Source organism: Scyliorhinus canicula, chromosome 6 (assembly GCF_902713615.1).
Source record: "Scyliorhinus canicula chromosome 6, sScyCan1.1, whole genome shotgun sequence".
Taxonomy (NCBI): domain Eukaryota; kingdom Metazoa; phylum Chordata; class Chondrichthyes; order Carcharhiniformes; family Scyliorhinidae; genus Scyliorhinus; species Scyliorhinus canicula.
The window spans coordinates 147,683,721-147,706,717 of NC_052151.1; the positions used below are offsets into that span (position 1 = coordinate 147,683,721).

General features: G+C 46.9%; 1 protein-coding gene across 1 annotated transcript in view; it reads right to left on the reverse strand.

Moving 5' to 3' along the window:
• greb1 (growth regulating estrogen receptor binding 1) overlaps positions 1 to 22,997 on the reverse strand; it is a 252,071-nt gene that overhangs the window by 143,803 nt on the left and 85,271 nt on the right. The window contains exons 11-12 of the mRNA XM_038800249.1: positions 8,902 to 9,030; positions 780 to 902 (exon numbers count right to left, since the gene is read on the reverse strand). Of these exons, the coding sequence (XP_038656177.1) occupies positions 780 to 902; positions 8,902 to 9,030 (252 nt within the window). The remainder of the gene's footprint in view (positions 1 to 779; positions 903 to 8,901; positions 9,031 to 22,997) is intronic.

The window sequence follows — 22,997 nt, forward strand, 5'->3', positions numbered from 1 at the left end:
GTGTACAGGTTCACAGATCACTGAAAGGGGCAACACAGGTGGAGAAGGTAGTCAAGAAGGAATACGGCATGCTTGTCTTCATTGGCCGGGGTATTGAGTATAAAAATTGGCAAGTCATGTTGCAGCTATATAGGACCTTAGTTCGGCCACACTTGGAGTATAGTGTTCAATTCTGGTCGCCACACTACCAGAAGAATGTGATGGCTTTAGAGAGGATGCAGAAGAGATTTACCAGGATGTTGCCTGGTATGGAGGGCATTAGCTATGAGGAGCAGTTGAATAAACTTGGTTTGTTTTCACTGGAACGAAGGAGGTGGAGGTCTACAAAATTATATGGGGCATAGACAGAGTGGATAATCAGAGACTTTTTCCCAGGGTAGAGGGGTCAATTACTAGGGGGCATAGGTTTAAGGTGCGAGGGGCAAGGTTTAAAGGAGATATACGAGGTAAGTTTTTTTTACACAGAGGGTAGTGGGTGCCTCAAACTTGCTGCCGGAGGAGGTGTGGAAGCAGGGACGATAGTGATGTTTAAGGGGCATCTTGACAAATACATGAGTAAGATGGGAATAGAGGGATATGGACCCAGGAAGTGCAGCAGATTTTAGTTTAGACAAACAGTATGGTCGGTGCAGGCTTGGAGGGCCTTTTCTTTGTTCTTTGTTTACGATTCAGCAATTCAACCATTTAACAAAGCAGTAAAACATTGTTGTTGGATAGTAACTAATTATCCTAAAAGTTTCTTATCACATGCAAACCAGAAAGGAAGTCTTGCTGCTTACCTGAACAAATAGTGGGTCTCTGAATTGTGGTGTCATCACATTTATTTAATGAAGCAGTAACAGAAGAGCCTTGTCCATTCTTTGCCAGGCCACATTTTTCTAAGAGTGCATCGATGTCTCCTTCTAATTAAAATAAGAACGTTTTGTTTCATTCATGGGGACTTGAATGTTGCTGTTTTGCCAGCATTTACTGCCCATCCCTAATTGCCCTTCAGTAGGTGGTAGTGAGCTGCCTTCTTGAACTGCTGCTGTAGTCCATGTGATGTAAGTACACCCATAATGTTGTTGGGGAGGGAGTGCAAATGATGGTGAAGGAACGGCAATACATTTACAAGTCAAGGTGGTAAGTGACATTCAGCGGAACTCCAGGTGGCGGTGTTCCCGTACCCTTGTCCTTCTCAACGATAGCTGTCTTGAGTTTGGAACGTGCTGTCTGAGGAGGCGTACTGAGTTCCTGCAGTGCATCCTGTTGATGGTACACACGGCTGCCAGTGTGGGTCTGTGGCAGAAGGAGTGAATGTTTGTGGATGGGATGTCAATTAAGTGGGCTGCTTTGCTCTGGATAGTGTCAAGCTTCTCAAGTGTTGTTGGAGTTGCACTCATCCAGGCAAGTGGGGAGTATTCCATTACACTCCTGACTTGTGCCTGTAGCTGCTGGACAGGATTTGGGGAGTCAGGAATAGAGTCACTTGCTGCAAGATTCCGAGCATTTTACCTGCACTTTTGGTGCAGTATATATGTGGTTGGATCAGCTCAGTTGTGGTCAATGGTAACCCCCACAATGTTGATACTGTGGATTCAGTGATGGAAACACAATTAAATATCATGGGGTGATGGTTAGATTCTCTCCTGCTGAATATGGTCATTGTCTGGCACTTGCGTGACACAAATGTTACTTGCCGCTTGTCAGCCTAAGCCTGGATATTACCCAGGTCTTACTGCATTTGCACATGGCCTGCTTCAGTATCTGGGAGTGGTAAATGGTGCTGAACATTGGACAATCCTCAGCGGGCATTCGCAATTCTGACCTTATGATGGAAGGGAGATTAAGCAGCTGGAGATAGTTGAGCCTAGGACACTAGCCTGAGGAACACCTGCTGTAATGTCCATAAACTGAGATGATTGACCTCCAACAAACACAACCACCTTCCTTACTGCTAGGTATGACTCCAAACAATGGCGTCCCTTTGATTCCCATTGACTCCAGTTTAGCTAGGGCTCCTTGATAGCATACTCAGTCAAATGCTGCCTTGATGTCAAGGACAGTCATTCTCACCTCACATCTGGAGGTCAGCTCTTTTGTCCATGTTTTAACCAAGGCTGTAATGAGATTGGAGCAGAGTGGCCCTGGTGGAACCAAAACTGAGCCTCAGTGAACTGGTTATTGGTAAGCAAGTGCTGCTCGATAGTACTGTTGACCTCTCCCATCACTTTATTGATGGCCCAGAGTAGACTGATTCGAGCTGTAACTGGCTGGGTTGAATTTGTCCGGCTTTTTGTGCACAGAACATATCTGTGAAAGTTTCCACATTGCCCAGTAGATGCCCGTGTTGTGGCTGTACTGGAACAGTTTAGCCTGGGATGTGGCAAGTTCTGGAACACAAATCTTCAGTACTAAAGCCAGAATATTATCAAGGGCCAAAGACTTTGCAGTATCCAGTGCCTGCAATTGTTTCTTGATATCACATGGAGCGAATCAAATTGGCTGAAGACTGACATCTGTGATGCTCGGGACCTCTGGAGGAGACCGAGATGATTTATCCACTGAGCACTTCTAGCTGAAGATTATGGCAAGTGTCTGGGCTGGATTCTCCGATTCTGCGGCTAAGTACCGACGCCGGTGTGGGAACTGTAGTGTTATACGACTCCAAAATCGGCGCTGAACCCTCACCGATTCCGTGACCAGTGAGGAGCCAGCAGTGGTGCTGGGTAAAACTCCCGGCTCCCGTGTCAAAAACGACCAGAAAATGGCTGTATTCGTGGCCATGCATGCACATGGCGGTGATCTGCAGCGGGCGCACCCTACAACATGGCATCGCCGTGCGCGGACCTGACCTGTCAAATACTGCCTCACAGGACAACCCCTGGTCCCCTCAACCCCCACCCCCGGCCAGCAGCACGGCTCCCAGCCAACTGTGGTGGTGCAGGACACAGTCCGCGGCTGCCACGCCAGGTTCCTGTCCATAAAGACCAAACGTCAACCGCACGGCCGGGAACTCAGGAGGCGGAGCATCGGGGGGGAGGGGCGGGGGGCTTTCAGCTGACGCCTCAATGCCAATTGCATGCGATGATGCCATTTCGGAAGGGGGTAGAGAATAGAAAACCGATATCAAACCAGCGCCGCCCCTGATTTGGGCATCGGAAGGCATTCTCTGCCTGATCGCCAATTATGATATTGGGCAACGGAGAATCCCGCCTCTTATCTTTTGCGCTGGTGTGCTGGGCCTCCTCATCATTGAGGATGGGGTTATGTGTGAAGTTGTTTCATTGTCCACCAACATTTATGACTGTTTGTAGCAGGGCTGCAGAGATTCTGATTTGTCGGTTGTGGAATCGCCTATGCAATTTTGCAAGCAATCACGTGCTGTAGGTTTACACCTTATTTTTAGGTGCACCTGCTTTCTGCACCACCCTCCCCTGCTCCTTGCATACCCTCCTGCACTCTTCATGGAACCAGGGTTGATCCTCTGGTTTGGTGGTAATGGTAGAGAATATGCGGGGCCATGAATGGAGATTGTGGTCGAGTACAATTTGGCTGCTGTTGATGGCCCACAGCGCCTCATGGCTACGCAGTTTTGAGTTACTAGATTTGTTCAAAATCTATCACATTTAGTACAGTGATAATGCCACACAACATGCTGGAGGGCATCCTCAATGTGATGGCAGGACTTCATCTCCACAAGGAATGTGCGGTGATCAATCTTAGCAATAGTGTTTATGGACCGATGCATTTGTGGCAGGCAGGTTGGTGAGGATGTGATCCATTATATTTTTCCTTGTTGTTGGTTCCCTCAAGACCTGTCGCATCACGGCGCCGAAGTCCCAGGTTCGATCCCGGCCCTGGGTCACTGTCCGTGTGGAGTTTGCATATTCTCCCTGTGTTTGTGTAGATTTCGCCCCCACAACCCAAAGATGTGCAGGATAGGTGGATTGGCTGCGCTAAATTGTCCCTTAATTGGAAAAAATTAATTGGGTACTCTAAATTTATATTTTAAAATCACCTGTCGCAGACCCAGTCCAGCATTTATGTCCAGGACTCGGCCAGCCTGGTCTGTAGTGGTGCTATTGGTGATGGGCATTGAAGTCTCCCACGCAGAATATATTCTGCACCCTTGACACCTTCAGCGCACATGGAGGAGTGCTGATTCATCAGCTAAAGGGCGGGGAGAGGCATACGTGGTAAGCAGCAGGAGATTTTCTTGTCCATATATGCCCTGATGCTGTGAGACCAGAGTTGATAAATAAGTTACATATATTCATTACAAAGTCATTTTAACCTGTTTCTTTCACCCCAATTCCTCCAGCTAATAATCAGTCTTGAATACTGGTAAGAGTATTATTTCATCTATGGCGTGCAGCCAAAACCAAGAAAATGCATTATGGCTGGTTCAGTTTCACGGGCAGGTAGGTGGAAGACAGGGAAAGCAATAAAGATAGGGCATTCTTTCTTAACTTGGGAAACAGACAGACATTTCAATGGGCACAGACCGAAATCCAGGATGGTATGTTGCCTTCCTGGGGCAACAAAGATGAAGGAATTAGAGATTTTGATGAAACCAAAAAAAGGTGTATGATGGATATCAGGTTAATACTGTACTGCAAGTCAGAAGCAGGTCAAACACAGTAAGTTGAGATGGGGAGTGAACGGGAAAATAAGACTGGCAAAGAGAGCATGAGGATAGAAGGGCAGTCAGCACTGTTGCCTATGGTGTTGAGGACCTGGGTTCGATCCCAGCCCCAGGTCACTGTCAGTGTGGTGTTTGCATATTCTCCCCTTGTCTGAACGGGTCTCAGCCCCACAACCCAAAGATGTGCAGGGTAAGTGATTTGACCACGCTAAATTGCCCCTTAATTTGAAAAAAATAATTGGGTCCTCTGAATTTATTAAAAAGAGAATAGAAGGGCAGTCAACATAAAAGGGAACTCAAAAATTGCCGAACAGCATGAAAATAATAAGAATGTAGCAAGAAGTGGAATGAGTCCTTTTGGGGCAAAGTGGATGGTGCATGCTTAAAGGTGCAGGAAAAGGCTAGAATACTTTTGAGTATTTTGTATCCTTGTTTACTAAGGATGGGTAATCTTACAGAACATCAGTGGAATTAGAGAAAGTAGGAATGGATAGGGCGAAAATTGAGGGGGAGGAGATGCTGGAATAGCTGCCTATAGGTAGGTACATCACCTGGTCCAGGTGGCCTGTATTCCAGGCTGCTAAAGGAAGTGGAATGGAGATAGCAGAAGGGGTTGCCATGGTTTTCCAATCTTTCCCACACATGGGGGAGGTGCCAGAGGATTGGAGAGTTGCAAATGTGACACCCTTATTCAAAAAATAATATAAGATCAGTTCTAGCAACTACGGCATAGTTTAATATCAATAGTGTTTAAGGCTTTATAAACAATTATCAGGGAAATGAACAGCAGCCCTCTGGAGAGGTTTGAGTTAATTAAGGATAGCCAGCGAGGCTTTGAAAAAGTAGATCAAGCTTGACTAATCCAATTGAAGAATTTTGATGAAGTAACAGAGCAGGTTCATGAAGGAAATGCAGTTGATGTTATCCTCATGAATTTAAAAATGTTTGCCAAAATACCAAATACAAAGCCGGTTAACACATATAAGGGTCCTTCCTGATTATCCCATATTTTCTTTTGCCCTTCTTATGTTTGATCCATGGATGCTTAATGAACATGCATCTTTTAGGCAAGCAGCCTAATTCAGAAATTAGAGGAAAGAACACTCTGCTGGTTTAACCAGGAGTTCCAGATTTGTCGCTATCAGAGAAAGAGAGAGAGAGAGAGAGAGAGATGGAGTGGGACTCAATTTGATTGAGTAGCTGGTGGTCAGCGAATTGGTTCAAAGGGCCGTATTCAGCCTGGTAACATCTGATGATTGGATCCTATCCCAGTGGAATGATTTTCAGAGTCTCAAGGAGTTTCAGTTTGAATCAGGAAGCAGAGAGACAAGGTCCTGCTACTCTCTATCCTCCTTGTTTTCACCAGAAGAGCTGTGAGTGCTGTATTCCTTAAATTGCAAAGAACCTGAATGAAAGAATCTACACAAAAACCATTGCAGGTTGCAAACCAAGTCCAGGATTTGCTTTCTCTCTCCAGAATGGCTGTGACTGCTGTATTTCTGAAGTTGCAGAGAACCTGAATGAATGAATCTACAGGAAGACTATTACAGGCCGCAAGCAAAATCATCCCGCTATCTCTCTCCAGAAAAGTTGAGAGTTGTATTTCTGAAACTACAGAGGTCTGAACAAATCTACAATAAACACTTTGAACTGGCAGCAAAGAAAGGTAAAGTGCTAAGAACCACCATCTGAAACAAAAACTCTTTTTTCCTTTTACTGATGAGATTTTACCCCTTTCTTCCCCTCAGTATTTGTCTGGTGTGTGTGTGGTGTGTGTGTGTATGTGCTGCATATTTCATTGTAGTTATAAATACACAATAAGTGTGTTTACATTTACAAACCTGGTGACTGTAATTATTGGCTAGTTAAGGGCCAATGGCTTTGGGTATTTTTCGAAGAATTATTGGTTAATTCACTGTGTTTTTAAAAAATAAATTTAGAATACATAATAATTTTTTCCAATTAAGGGGCAATTTACTGTGGCCAATCCACCTAACCGGCACATAATTTGGGTTGTGAGGGCGAGATCCACGCAGACACAGTGAAATTCACTTGTGTTATTACTTCGGGTCAAGTGGGGCTGGAATTGACCGCACACTAGCCCAGGGTGTTGCAACACACAGTTCCAAAGAAAAGTAATACTGGACTCGAAACATGGGTGAAATTCTCCGCCTCGCGCCACCCGTTGCCGAGTTCCACATGTGGCAGCGTTGTGAGGAAAAATAGGATCGGTGTCCTTTCCAATGCTCCTGCCTCTCAGCTGGCATCGTAATCGAGATTCACACCTCGCGCCAGAGGGAGCCATTGAGACCCATTGTCATCCACTTAATGATCTGGGAACCATATTCCCTGGGCCCACGTGATTTTCCAGAACCACGTGGGTGAGGATCATTACAGGCCCTGACAAACTTGGCCGTGACGTGGTGGACCTTGCGGTGGGCCAAGGGGGAGTTGCCTCCAAAGTTAATCCGAGGGCCACCTTCCTCCCCCCAAACAATACAAAACCTGCCGACCCAACCACCACTAGACCCCCACCACTGTCTCCCGCTAGAGACCCCCCCCTAAATTAAAAAAACCCTCCCCCACACACACCCCAGAAGGGAGACTCCTGTTAGGAAACCTCCCAGAAGAGAGACGCCTGTCACGATGCCCCCCAGAAAAGAGAGACCCCTGTCAGGAAGCCCCCCTGAAGGGAAATGCCTGTCAGGAAGTCCCCCAGAAGGGAAATGCCTGTCAGAAAGCCCCCCAAAGAGAGACCCCCGTCAGAAAGCCCCCACAAAGAGAGACCCCTATCAGGAAACACCCGAAAGAGAGACCTGTGTCTAGAAAATAGAGAGCAGTCCAGACAGAGACAGTGAAACAAATTGCTACTTTATCACATACTTGGGCAATACACCTGCTTGCTGCAACACAGGAAGCACCACGTGTCAATCCTTGGAATGGGAAAACCAGTCAGCTGTGTTTAAACACATCAGATCTAGATGACCACTTCAAAATCACTCAGCCATAAAGTAGGTGAAGGGGGTAGGGCTGAATTGCGATGCGGTGGCGGATGAGAAGAGGCCAGCCGCAAGACCTCGCTATTGGGCCACCCACTCAAAATGGCAGCCCAATAGTGGGATTCCCTTAAGAATACCTCACAATCCTCGTCATGCATAAATCTGTATGGCTACGGATTGGGAATAAGGTGAAATTAGGTTCCGGAGGGAGAATTTAGGGCGGGGTTCTCCGCTTGCCGTCGGCAAAATCGTGTTCGCCGATCGGGCGGAGAATCCCTTTTGACGAAAACAGGCACCGCCCTCACCATAATGGCATCATCGCTGAGTACGCCGCATGCTGATGGGACGGCCTCAGGACATCACCTGAAGGCCCTCCCCTGATGCTCCTCCCCCGATGCTCCGCCCCTAATGGGCTGCCCCCGATGGGCCGACTTCCCGATGGTGTGGGTCACTTGTGCTCTGAGTTTTCGTCAACATGGAGTGGCAGCTGCGGACTGTGTCCAGAGCCGCTACAGTCGGGGGGATGGGTGAAGGGGTTACAGGGTGGCACTATCTGGCAGGCCACGTCCGAGCATGGCCGACGCCATGTTGTCAGGCGTGGCCATCGCAGGTCATCGCCATGCGCATGCACGGCCAATTCTCCGGCCGTTTCTGTCAGGAACGCTGGGGGTTTTACGTGGTGCAGCTGCTAGACCCCCCACCGGGCGGAGCATCGGTGCAGGGGTGGCGACGACTTTTTCATTGTAAAACTGGGCACTTCCTCCGGACATAGCCTCAAATTTGGAGAATCCAGCCCATAGTCTCCCAAGTGGAGAATTAACTCGCTTTCTCCACAGTTGCTGCAGGACTTTTAGAATTTTTCCCAGCATTTTCTGTTTTTATACCCAAATATTGGCTCAGCTCCAATTGGTCAGGCAGTGGTTCAGAAGAAGAGTATGGGGTGGTGTGTGTGGGGTGAACAACAGAATGACTTGGAGATCGGAAGGGTAATTAAAGGAAGTCAGAGTGAGATCAAAGTGGGGGGTTGAGGGAGCCCAAATGCATGAAGTGGGTCATAGTGGTTCACTATGTGGGCTGTGAGCCGGGAGGGGTGTATTAACATTCATTCCACCTGGCCCACAAGCAGAACTGAGAAGGCATTTGTTCCACGTAGCAAATCACATCTCCCCCAAGCTGCTAAGCTTCCTGTAGCCAAAGTTTTTTTTAACCCGAATCAGATTCCTCAGCTCTTGCAAACAAAGTTTGTGCAAGAAACAACCGGCAGCAATACTTTACCTGGACAAAGGCTGCTGAAGAAAGCTCCTAGTGCCCCGACTTTTCCAGTGACAAGCTCATAGTTGATTTCTTTCAAGTGCTCTTTGGGACTGAGCATTCTTTCTGCTAGAAATCCGGCTTGACGTTTTCCTACCGAGAACAGAAATAAGAACAGTAAAGTGATAGCTGGACTTTGGTCAATATAAATTAGATGGCCAGGACAACTTTATCAATCAATTTCAAAACATATTTTTCCGCACTGGATTGGGACTAAATGCCAAAATAGAACTTTTAGTAATCACAAAGGATGACTGGAAACAAATCGATTCAGGGAGAAATGAAACAAAAGCATAATCTTGGATCACTGCGGTTTATTGGCATGAAAACATTGGTAAATTAATTTAAAACAGAGTGAATACAATTTCAAAAATATTTACCCTCACACTAAGTTTTCTCCATCAAGGACTCTAAATTTTAGTCAACTTTCTTTAACTCAACAGATTTATTTGTGCATTTTGTGTAGCTCCGACTTAGCATTTCTGCTCAGTGAACAGTCCTTGGCATGCCATAATGTATGACTTGTAAATTAAGACAGCTCAAGTTGTAATAGTGAAACAGATAGTTCAGGCTGAATTAAGAATGTCCGATTTCCCCATCCCCTCCCATCCCCTCCTCCAGCTACCGAACGTCACGCAACCATTTAACAGCCAAGTGGTCATTAGTAGACTGCAGTCAGGAATGATGCCTCTGAAGAGTGAGAGCTGCAGGCCAATCAGAGGGTGTGTGCTCTCCAGCACTTCTGGACAGAGGCACGTGGCGATAGATTGGGGTTCGGGTAACTGTTTGGCAGGCCTCACCGAGTGCCAAGCTGGAAGGCCCCTCAAGAGGTTGGGGGGTTCTGGGATTTGAGAGGTTGACGGGAGGGAGGGCACCAAACCTGCAGCTGATATAATTAGAGGCAGGTTGCCCATTGGATTTAATAAGTCCTCTGCTTTGAAAGCCGCCAGAGCGGGAGTGTAAAAATCCAGCACGTACAGAAAGTTTAATCAGTGATGGCAATAGTGCAGTGCTATGACTAACAATGATATCAGCCACCTGGAGAGATAGATGTCCATTTCCCACACTGACTAACAAACAGCATCATAGCACTCTACCGACAGTAGTGGGCTGCGTCGCAATCACTCCCGGACACCTTTCAAGCAATTTGCTGGATTCAGAACTGAAGGGGCAATAATGAGAAAGTGAATGTGTAAGATTGGGGCTGGGCAGAGCAGGAGGTTAAGGCTGAGAATGGGATTCTGGGCAGAGTTTGCGGCTGTGGGGAGCACTCTGCTTTTTGGAGCCAGAAGTGGTGCCATGAGTTTCCTACCTCTGTGAATAATGAGAAAGTTGCTTCTCTTTCTCTTGCTGATGAGGTGAAAGTGAATACAATGAAGAAATGTGCTGGATCTTTCCCAGTTTTCCAGGGTATTATTAACACAGTTTGGGCTCACAACCTTGTTTTGTAAGATTTACTGTCCTGTACTATAATGTGTATATTTCAGTGAAGCAAAATTACATAAATACACTTTGTTACGCAATAAACCGTGATAGCTTTTATAGGATAGTAAACACAACCCAGTTTGCATTCCATTTCTAGTCTCTTTCCAAATCTGACACAATTGTTAAAATGGATACAAAAATCAAAAGGTTAAGCAAATAAATTACTCAACAAAATTATTCATTTAAAAGTTTTCTTCCGTAATTAACTATTAACATTTACATTCCCAACACTATTTGTTCCGATTAGATTTTCTTAACAACTAGTGCACTAAAGCAACTCAGTAAGTGACTCAGTAAGTTTACTTTGACAGAAACTCTCAGGCTACCTTGAAGCAATATGGTATGAAGCAGCATTATTATGGGAACATCATGGATAATGCCTCCAAATGATTGGAACATATAGTACTGTTCCTTTACCACTGCTGTAAAAGGACTGCAAGTGGCCAAAGAAGACCTACTCCAGAGACTTGAGCATGTAAACTAAGCTGGCATCTCAGTATTGTACAGAAGGAGTGATGCTGCCAATTGGGCATTTTTTTCGATCAGGGGTCAGACCAAGGGTGGAATTGAATAAGTAGCGCGCTATACATATTTAATAAGAACACAGCAGATGAGGAAATGGGTGCAACTTCCGCTTACATATTGGGAGGCACAACACATGCAATCACAATGGAAATTATAAATGGGTGCAGTGACTACACATCCTATGTGCAATCACATGGCAGAGAAATGCTCTCAGCAGCCTGCCTCCTCATCAGCTGCTGATGTTGAGGTCACAACAAGGTGTAGTGGTTATATAAGAGAAAATAACATTGAGGGCAGGATGATGGCGTGGGTGCTGAGACACTGCCACAGTATGCGCATGTCTATAGTTATCACATTATATTTTGTTCATTTGATCATTATGTGCATTTGTTGGGATGTCCTCCTTTGAAGGCCATATTACATATTGCTTCAGTTTAGCAATCATCGCTGAATGAAGTGGACTGGGGGGCAACAAGCCCCAAGAATGTGTTGGCAACAAGGTGGCAATGTGTTAAAGTTCAGTCTCTATTGAATGATAATGTGTGTGGCTGAATTTGTATTCTCAAGGCAATGCAACATGGCTGCATATGCAGCATCTGTTGGCATCCTCATAACTGACCTGCCAGCCAGATTGGCTGGGATATCTAATGAGTGTGAGAAGTAATGGGCTCTTTGTGCAATCATGGCCTTGACAATGTGGGCAAGGAGCAGAGCGATGGTTTGTGATAGCTTCATTGTATCAGGTATTAGTGCAAAGTTGTTATCTTCAGGGGGAAGTTATCTGTTTTCATCTCAAATGAGGGTAGTCTACCCGCTTGCTGGAGATCAGGTGCTGCTAGGTACCTTTTATCGTGCAGACGGTCAGGTTGTTGTGGAAGGCGATTACCTTGGAACGGGAGGAGTTCAGGGTGTGGCCCATGGGTAGGACAAACCACTCTCCTTGGTCTTCAAGTGGTCAGAGGATGTGTTTAGTGAGTTAGCTCCAGATGAAGGTTGGCAGAGGTGGGCACACAATCAGAGCAGGCAAAGATTTGGAAAATAGGAAATGATGGTCAGGTTGGTGGTCAAAATGATTGAAGAAGATATCGCTGATAGCGCTGGCTCTTCTCTGCATAGCCCTGGTATCTAGTAGAGCTGCCATGAGATCTCTGTCCTCATCCTCATTTACCTTCCTGTCATCCAATCTGAGGAGGTTAGCAGCTCCTCCATTGGCAAATTATTCTCCCCTTTGCAATACCAAGTTGTGCAAGGCACGGAAGATGGTGACAATCGTGGTTACACCCCCGTGCTGTGCATTGTAAAGCTGCACTTGACTGATCAAGGCATCAGAAGACATAATAATTGTAAACAGAGTCAATGGCCTGTACTTCCTCAGGAAATTAAGGAAATTTGGCATGTTCACATTGACTCTTCCCAATTTTTGCAAATGCACCATAGAAAGCATCCTATCTGGTTGCATCATAGGCTGGTATGGTAACTGCTTGGCCAAAAACCATAAGAATCTACAGAGAGTCATGAACACAGCCCAGTTCATCACGCAAACCTGTCTCGCAACCATTGACTCTGTCTACACCTCCCGCTGCCTGGGGAAAGCGGGCAGCATAATCAAAGACCCTGCTATCCGGGTTATTCTCTCTTCCAACCTCTTCCATCGGGCAGGAGATACAAAAATATGAGAAAACGCATTAACAGATTCAAAAACAACTTCTTCCTCACTGGGCAGCACGGTAGCATGGTGCTTAGCATAAATGCTTCACAGCTCCAGGGTCCCAGGTTCGGTTCCCGGCTGGGTCACTGTCTGTGCGGAGTCTGCACGTTCTCCCCGTGTGTGCGTGGGTTTCCTCCGGGTGCTCCAGTTTCCTCCCACAGTCCAAAGATGTGCGGGTTAGGTGGATTGGCCAGGCTAAATTGCCCTTAGTGTCCTAAAAATAAGGTTAATGGGGGTTGTTGGGTTACTGGTATAGGGTGGATACGTGGGCTTGAGTAGGGTGATCATTGCTCAGCACAACATCGAGGGCCGAAGGGCCTGTTCTGTGTAGTACTGTTCTATGAATGACCCTCTTATTGCAAAGGGCAGAACTGATCTCTCCATGCATCTTCTCTACTGAGTAGTACCGCACTCCTGATGCTTCACCCAATGTCTATGTCTGTGTATTTACATTGTCTATTTATAGAATGTCTTATATTTTTTCATGTATGGCTCGATCCATCAGTGGTTAGCACTAGGACTACGGCGCTGAGGACCCGGGTTTGAATCCCGGCCCTGGGTCGCTGTCCGTTTGGAGTTTGCACATTCTCCCCGTGTCTGAGTGGGTTTCACCCCCACAACCAAAAAGGATGTGCGGGTTAGATGGATTGGACATGCTAAATTGCTCCATAATTGGAAAAAAAAAATCGGTTAATCTAAATTTTTTCTTTTCTAATTTTTAAAATATGCATGGAACAATCTGTCTGGAGGACATTCATTTTAATAGTCTGAACCCTACCCGCCAGGGTTAGGGGAGGTTGTCCTATTTCTGCAAGTCATTTTTGACACCATTAACTCAACTAGTATAGTTTAGTTAATGAAGCGAGGCCCGATTGTGGGCCACCCAGATTCTCAGGTGACAAAAGTTAGATCTGGCACAGCAAAAAGGTAACATCCCCAGATAGGTTCCCCTCCCAGGAGGCTAACTGGAAAACATTCGCTCTTATCCAAATTCAACTTTTACCCAGAGAAGGAGCCAAAACTCCCAAGCAGCTTTATCATCTCATCCATAGTGAATACTGGGTCCATCATATAAAGAAGGAAGTCATCAGGGCTACATGGTGGCGCAGTGTTTAGCTCTGCTGCCTCACGGCGCCGAGGTCCCAGGTTCGATCCTGGCTCTGGGTCACTGTCCATGTGGAATTTGCATATTCTCTGCGTGTTTGCGTGGGTTTCGCTGCCACAACCCAAAGATGTGCAGGCTAGATGGATTGGCCACGCTAAATTGCCCCTTAATTGGAAAAATGAATTGGGTACTCAAAATTTTTTTTTAAAAGAAGCAAGTCATCTGCATGCAAGGGAAGCCTATGCTCCACCTCTCCCGACTTATCCCCCTCCACCTACTAGCTCTCAGCGTTTCTATTGCCAAAGCAAACATGAGCGGAGAGAATGGACATCCCTGCCTCATGCCCCTATGCAACTGAAGTAGCCAGAATTCAAAGCATTCATGCGAACACTCGCAGTGGGAGCCCTATACAATAAACAAATCTAGGATATAAACTTTTCTCCAAATCCAAATCTCCCAAGAATCTCAAAGAGATATTCTTACTCCACTCTGTGAAACGCCTTTTCAGCATCTAAGGAAACTAGACCTCCTGTTCAGACACCAAGGATGGGTCGAGGACAACATTTAACAGATAACATATTGGCCGACAATTGCCGACTTTTGACGAAACCTGTCTCGTCTTCCGAGATCACCTCTGGGAGGCAGGGTTTGAACGGCAGTGCCAGCACTTCAGAAAGTAACTTAACATCCTCATTTAAAAGAGGAATAGGTTGGTATGACCCACATTCTGTTGAGTAGTTGTCTTTCTTAAGGATCAAGGAAATTGAAGCCTGCGCAAGTGTGATGGGCAATGAATCCCAGGACAAGGAGTCATAAAGCATATCTAAAATTAGAGGTAAATTCTTATAAAATTCAATGGGGAAGTCATCAGGGCCAGGAACCTTATCCGTCTGCATCAGCCCAATGCATTTCATAATTTCTCTGACCTCAACAAGGATTCCAACTCTTCCCGCCTCTCCCCCTCCACAGTTGGAATGGATAATCCATCCACAAAATCAGTCATGACCGAACTTTCCGTCTGGGGCTCCAATCTATAGAGATCCTAATGGAATGTTTCAAAAGCCTCAGTGATCTAAGGGACGGTGGAAACCAGGTTGTCACTCGAGTCACGTACCTGCACAATCTCGCAGGAAGCCGCCTGCCGTCTCAGCTGGTGAGTTAAAAGGCGACTGGCTTTCTCCCCATCGTCATAGAATACAGCCCTCAAACATCGCAGCTGGCCCACTGCGTTATCTGTTGATAATAATTCAAGTTGTGTCTGCAACTTTTTCCTACTTGCCAACAAATCCGGGGTTGGGGCAAGTGAGCACTGATGGCCCACCTCAAGATTGGAGTTCACCAGCCTCTGCCACTCGCTGTCTTTACCACCTTGATAATCACCCTTGTTGCTGCAATTGTACAGGGCCTTGGTGAGGCCACACTTGAGGTATTGTGTGCAGTTTTGGTCTCCTTCTCTGAGGAAGGATGTTCTTGCTCTCGAGGGAGTGCAGCAAAGGTTTACCAGACTGATTCCAGGGATGGCGGGACTGTCATATGAGGAGAAATTGTCTAGGTTGGGATTGTTCTCACTAGAGTTCAGAAGAATGAGGGGGGAATCTCATAGAGACTTATAAAATTCAAACAGGACTAGACAGGGTAGATGCAGGGAAGATGTTACCAATGATAGGTGTGTCCGGAGCCAGGGGTCACAACCTGAGGATTCAGGGTAAACTATTCCGGACAGAGATAAGGAGACATTTCTTCATACAAAGAGTGGTGAGCCTGTCGAATTCATTACCACAGGAAGTAGTTGAAGCTAAAACTTTGAATATATTCAAGAGGCGACTGGACATATCACTTGGGGAGAATGGGATCAAAGGCTATGGGGAGAAAGCAGGATTAGGCTATTGAGTTGGATGATCAGCCATGATCGTGATGAATGGTGGAGCAGGCTCGAAGGACCAAAAGGCCTCCTCCTGCTTCTATCTTCTATGTATCTATGTACCTAAAGGACTTTCCACAGCATAAAGATAAGATAGACTTACTTTTATTACATTCTATATATTCCCCAGTGATAGTGGACATGCATTAACAAAATCTGCTGTCTGCTAATAATGCCATATCCATTCTCCATGGCGGACACTGGAAGGGGCCTGACTCTAGTGCAAAATCAACAAAATGTGGGCATGGTCTGAAATCACAATCGCTGAGTAACTCCCGTCCTCCACAAAAGAGAGGAGAGGCCTAGCCACCACAAAAAAGTCGATATGCGAGTAAACCTGGTGCACATGGGAGAAAAACAAAAACTCTTTATCAACAAGAGCCAAGGGTCTGTTCCCCCGCCCCCCCCCCCCCCCCCCCCCCCCACATCTGTTCCATGAAAAACAACAACGCTCTGGTCACCCCTGAATGGAGTCAGAGATTTTGACCTGGACTGGCCCAACCTGGGGTACAGAGCACAGTTCAGGTCACCACCCAGAATAAGCTGATGCGAATCCAAATCGGGGATGGAGGCCAGCAGCTTATTAATAAAATCCGTATCGTCCCACTTTCGATATTAAATATTAACCAAAGCCACCAGGGAGCCGCCAAAAATCCACCGATAATATCATGCCTACCAGTGGGGTCAGCCAAGATCTCAGCGGCAGAAAACTGAACCCATTGATTAATTAATATTTCCACACCTCAAGCCCGACCATCAAAGCCCGAATTAAAAATTTGTCCCACTCACCCTTCCGCAACTTTATCTGGACTCCTACCCACAAGTGAGTCGCTTGCAGAGACACAACATCGGCCTTTAAACTCTTCAAATGAGCAAATACTCTCAATCTTTTCACTGGGCCATTCAACCCCTGATATTCCAGGTGAACAAACAAATTGGGGGCCTCCCACCCCCCTCGATCCGAGTCAGCCATTCTCACCAAGAGGGATTATCCAATAGTTACATGGAAAGGACAGAAAAAGGCTCTATCAAGATGGCCGTCAAACCCAACAACACGATTAAACAAAGAAAAATATGCAGACACCGTCAGTAAACTACCCCTCCCCTCCACCCCCTTACCCTCAGACACTACTACACTGAGATACACATACAAAAAACAGCAAGGCAAACATGAACGCAAACCTACTTCCAATAAACTTATGCAGAACAAAACACTTAAGAGCTATTATAATGAGCTGCAATCAACACCTCAAAACCCCTCTCATTAGCTAACTCTTCAGCTAGCAGGGCGGCTCCCGCATAGAGTAAAGAAAAATGATTGCAGAAAAAAACCCCACAAAGTCTAAAAACCCCTTAAAACATCCAACTTAAAACATAAAACTTCCTCCAACAGGAAGCCACACAAAACTAAACTCTGGGCCCAAGCCCAACTTGTAAAACATTAAACCCAACAATAACAAAAAAAATAGCAAACATGAACAAGAAACCTCAACAATTCCACATATCAACATTCCCCCCCCCCCCCCCCCCCCCCGCAATATCCAAGGACCTCAATCACCCCTCACCCAGCCCATACTTCTTTACAAAGGAATCTGCTTCCCCTGTTGCATCAAAAAAAAGTATTTCCCTAAAAAGCCACTCTTAGCCACGCAGGGTACACCACTCCAAACCGGACTATGCTTTTGTACAGGGTGGCTTTGCTTTGTTGAACACAGCCAGCTTCTTCGCCAGCTCCACTCCCACATCCTGGTAAAACCTGATGGCATGGCCTTTCCATTTATAGTCGCATGCTTCCTCACCCATCTCAGGGCCCGCTCTTTTTCTTTGAAGTTGTGCAACTTCACGATTGCTGCTCGCTGTGGTTGGTTGGGACGAGGCTACTGACAAAGTGTCCGGTGGGCTCGATCCAATTTGGGAGGGGAAATAACTCCACATTCCCTCACCATCTTCCTAAACATTCTCCCCAAAATACTCTGTCAGAATTGAGCCTTCCATCTCCTCTGGCAGCCCCACAATTCAGATATTTTGCCTCCTGGAACAATTCTCCAAATAATTCATATTGGTTTTCAGCGCTTTATTTGCATTGGCCATCAGAGACATCTCCACTTCCAGAAAGGCAATCTGGTCACTATGCCTCAAAAGGGCACGCCGTGTCTTTACCATCTCATTGGTCCTCTCCAATGCCAAACTGATGGGAACCAAGGCCTCTTCCATTGATTTGCGGAGGTCCCCCGATACCACTCGCCAGCGTTTCTCAAATTCGTCTGACAAGGTGCTCGTAGGCATATTGACTGTTAGTGGAGTGGCTGGAGTCCCTGAGGCTGCCTCCACCATTTTTTCCACCGAAGAGGCCTCCGACTCATTGACGAACCGTTACCTTCAGCCTCTTTTCTCTGGGTTTCTAGGCATTTTGCCTATGTCGGTTCCTTATTCCATTAAAAATGTGGGTTTTTAAAAGAAAGTACCCGTGAAACAAAGTAAAATAGAATAAAAGTGCAGTACCCTAGCGAGAACCACCTCATGCACATCTTCCTCCTACACAACGCCACCAGAAGTCAAGACAGCTTTCTCACCCAGGATCCAATCCTGTACTTGGGCAGAGGCCTCAAAAGCTCAAGCTGCTGGGAGTTCCTTAAGATGCCTCATGAAAGCTCCCAAGGAAACAAACACAAGCCTGCATAATTCTGTTCCAGTGGTCATAAAAACTTGAATGCTAATGGAGTGTAATCTCTTCTAATTAAATTCAGCTGGCTGTTCGCAGAGAGACCAGAAGTTTATTGAGTGGCCATGTATATGTAATTGTTCACAGGCTACCAGTGCGAACCTCGTGATGTCCCCGAATCTAACAGGTTGCTTCTCAGCATCTGCTGAGAACCTGATTTAATTGTTGGCCCTTCTGAACAGGGAATTTGTCAGCTCCCACATGTACCCATGTGTTGCAGTCTGACCGTCATGGTACTCTGAAATGAGCCCCTGGCAGAAAGGTTTAGGTCCTCAGTGTTCGAGGACATTTTAAATGGCATTCCCTCCAAAGCCACGAGGCTGCTGATTGTTGTAGGAGTATGCACAAGGCAGGACCTACCACCCGAGAAAGCTTTAGCTGTCTCTGACATTGTTTCTTGGGCGACACGGTAACACACTGGTTAGCACTGTTGCTTCACAGCACCAGGGACCCAGGCTCGATTCCTGGCTGAGGTGACTGTGCGGATTCTACATGTTCTCCCTGCGTGGGTTTTCTCCCTGTGCTCCGGTTTCTTCCCACAAGTCCCGAAAGTGTTTGTTAGGTGAACTGGACATTCGGAATTCTCCCTCAGTAAACCCGAACAGGCGCCGGAGTGTGGAGACTAGGGGATTTTACAGTAACTTCATTGTAGTTTTAATGTAAGCCTACTTGTGACACTGATATAGGTAATTATTAAACATCTGGAGGTAGTTGATGCATATTCTGAACAGGCACTGACCCGCCAACGCTCTTCAGTGAAGGTGGCCCTGTTTGGGTTCCTCCTGACCTCCCACTTCCTTGACTGATGACAGCTGAGTCCTTGTGATGTATTTGGGAACAGTCATCACACACGGCAAACGCGAGATCGAATTCAAAAGAATTGATTCGATTGTCAAATTGCCCCTTCCCCAGAATGTTTCAGCCCTCCGGTCGTTCTTAGGACTGGTTGGTTATTGTCGGAACCACATTGACAGATTCGCGACAAAGGCAGCCCCACTCTCAGACCTCCTTAAGAAAGGAGCCCCTTGGGAATGGCTTCCGCAGCATACAGAGGCTGTGGAAAAGTTAAAGAAAGCCCTTAGCGCAGCACCCGCGCTACAAGTCCCAGACCACCTTTCCCCCTATGCAATAGAGGTAGCGAGCACAGATCTGACCCTCTCGGCCGTGTTACTTCAGGAACGGCACGAGCAGCTAAGACCAGTGGCTTATGCCTCCCGACTTTTAGACCCAGTGGAACAAGGATTTTCAGCCTGCGAGAGGCACCTCCTAGCAGTTTTCTGGGCAGTTCAGTACTTCTCGTACATTACCGGACTCAACCCCATCACCATTTTGACCGAGCACACCCCCACACAGTTACTCCTAGATGGTCGACTGAAGGACGGTTCAGTTAGCCAGATTAGGGCAGCTAGGTGGACACTACTTTTACAAGGACGGGACATTACAGTAAAACGGACCCGCACACACACATTTTTAGCCGACAACCTCCAATACCCAGGACAGCCCCATGACTGTGAAATTGTAGCACCCCTACACAACACAGGACCCTTCATAGCGAAGACACCCCCCAGGAAGATAGGGAACCCAAGACAAAGCCCCCAACACACAGACACGTGTGGACCACTACGGATATACGTGGACGGTTCATCCACGGTTTTAGAAGGTGAGCGTATCACGGGATGCGGCATCTATGTCGAGGACGCGCAGGGTCGCGCTCTCGAAGAAATAGCGTTAAAATTGCCAGGTCACTTAGGCGCGCAGGCAGCAGAGCTCGCGGCCATAGCATACATAGTGGACCACCCCGATTCTTTCCCCAGCCCGGCGGACATATATTCGGACAGTCTATATGTCTGCAATAGTTTGACAGATTTTCTACCCCTGTGGAGGACACGAGGTTTTGTCTCCGCAGACGGGAAACCCCTTCCATCAGCCCCTTTACTCCGACACATTTTAGATAAAGCGAAAGACAGAACCTTCGGCATCATAAAAGTTAGAAGCCACCATAGGTCATCCCCCCCTGGGAATGTAAAAGCCGACGCACTGGCTAAGGCAGGTTCCAGGCGAGGACACTTGTGGACACCCCCAGCTAGCGCCCCTGTGAGCGCAGTTCAAGTCTCACAGACCGATATCAGGGATTTAGCTGAAGCACAGAAGCAGGATGAGGATCTCACGGAGATTTTCAAAGGCAACTTTGTGCCTCAGTACGACAAATTTAGACACGCACTGACCACACATGAGGGTGTGATCATCAAGGACCAACTTTATGTGGTCCCGCAGCAGGACAGGAATCAAATGATTGCTTTGTTCCATGACGGGCATGGACACCAAGGAATCAACACGACCACGAGGCACCTCAGGCAGCTCTGTTGGTGGCCTAACCTAAGGACAGATGTAACTCACTACATCGAGAATTGCCTTATTTGCGCCCAGAATAACCCGGAGAGGTATTCTAAAAAGGCACAGCTTCGGCATACTCGACCAGTTAATGGCCCCTGGACAAACCTTCAGATCGACTTTATAGGACCATTGCCCCCTTGTAGGAATGGCTATAAATACGTTCTGGTGGTAATCGATACCTTTACCAAATGGGTAGAGGCATTCCCCTCGAGAACGAATACAGCTAAGACAGCTGCAAAGATCCTGACCCACCACATCTTCACGAGATGGGGTTTACCCCGAAGCATTGATTCGGACCAGGGATCTCACTTCACAGGACGTGTCATGAAGAACGTCCTGACAATATTCGGCATCAAACAAAACTTTCATATTGCGTATCACCCACAGTCCAGCGGGATTGTAGAGCGCATGAATCGGACCCTAAAATCCACACTTAGAAAAATGGTTCAAGAGAACAACTCAACATGGGATTCAGTGCTCCCATTTGCACTCATGTTTATCAGAAATACAGTTTCAACTTCCACAGGATACACACCACACACACTCATGACCGGACGCCCTATGAAAGGTACAGAATTCCTTTTAGGACTGGACATGACTAGCCCCGAAGTGACGGCCCTCACACACGAAAAGACAGTTAAAGACCTAGTTGAGACTGTGAGGTCTGCACAGATCGCAGCCGCAGTTCAGCTAGGGAAACGGCGTAGACAAAGCACAGCATGCTTTAATAAGACCGTACACCCCACAGAATTTCAGGTTGGGCAACAGGTAATGCTATCTGTATACAACCCCAGCAGTTTTTTGGCACCAAAATATTCCGGCCCATATTCAATTTCGGATAAAATTAGCCCCTCAGTTTACAGGATAAAATACCCCAACGGAAAGACAGCGTAGTTCCATATTAACCAGCTAAAGGCATATGGAACACAGTCTAACCATGCACACCATGTCCTGCTAGACGCAGCAGAACACCTCGCCCCACCCACTAGAGACACGTTTCCACCATCCCCCTCACAGACCAGTTCTTCATCGGACTCACCCACGACTCCGCCCACTGACCACGACAGACCACGCCCCGAAACGCCCACAAGCTGCCGCAGCAGAGACAGCGATACAGACACTGACTCTGAGGACAGCCACAGCACACCACACTACAGCCCACACTGCAGTGACTATGACCCCGACTCCAGTGCCCCCATGGAAGTCACTTACATTAAAAACCCAGACCCACCACCCGACCCCGACTACCCCGACAATACCCATTCACTTTTAGACCCAACACTCTGGCACAGGGACAATTCGTACAGACTTGTACGCAACGACGAAAGTGACCCCCGGTCACATAATTCAAAAATTTCATGCCTGATCCACACAAGGGTGTGGGATCCGGGAGAGCAGGACGACACGGTGTCTGAATCCCGATACGGCAACCCCTTTGTGACCCTGTTCACAGAGACAGAGGAAAAGTGAGGTGTCCAGATGATGTAAAATAGGAACCGCTTGAGGGAAGCGATGTCCTTTCTGATGGAACCTGCACGTATGTTTGTTTGTCAGTTTATGTTTGTTTCCTTGTTAATATGTTAAGGGTTTGATCGCAGATCTTTTCAGCTGAAAAGATTGTGACCACCTCGCACGCACTTTAGCTTGTCCGCAGATACCTCTGAGAACTTTCTATGGTGAGCAGCTCACCTTATCGGCTATAATGTCTGAAGCCCAGCTCAATTTTCAAAAGGAGCATCTTGGCTCCTCCCTTGTTTTTAGGTGCCCCTCTATTCGGCGAATAGAGGCTGCAAATCCACGGTAAACACATTCTTGCCCATTAATCCAGGTTACTCAGGCAGTGGACAAACGGCACTGAGGACCCGCCCTGTCTGAGAACCCACTTTGGTCAGCCAAGCTCGGGTATGGCACAGCACGCCTTACCCGGGGATCCCATTCAAATCGTACCCGTAGCGGCCCATACGCAACCCATTCGACCTTTTGTTTCCAATTTGTTTTCATTTTTTGTTAGGCAGCCCTTAGGCCGCCATCCCACATGCTATTTACATCCAGGAACATTCGGATGGTAAATGAGCAAAGCCTGCGAGACGGCTCGCAGGAGGAAAGTTGTTAGGTGTATTCTGTTCATTAAATTCGCTTTTGAAAAAAAAAATGAGGGGAGTCACAGGGTGTGACTTGGCCAGTCATTTTAATGGGTCAA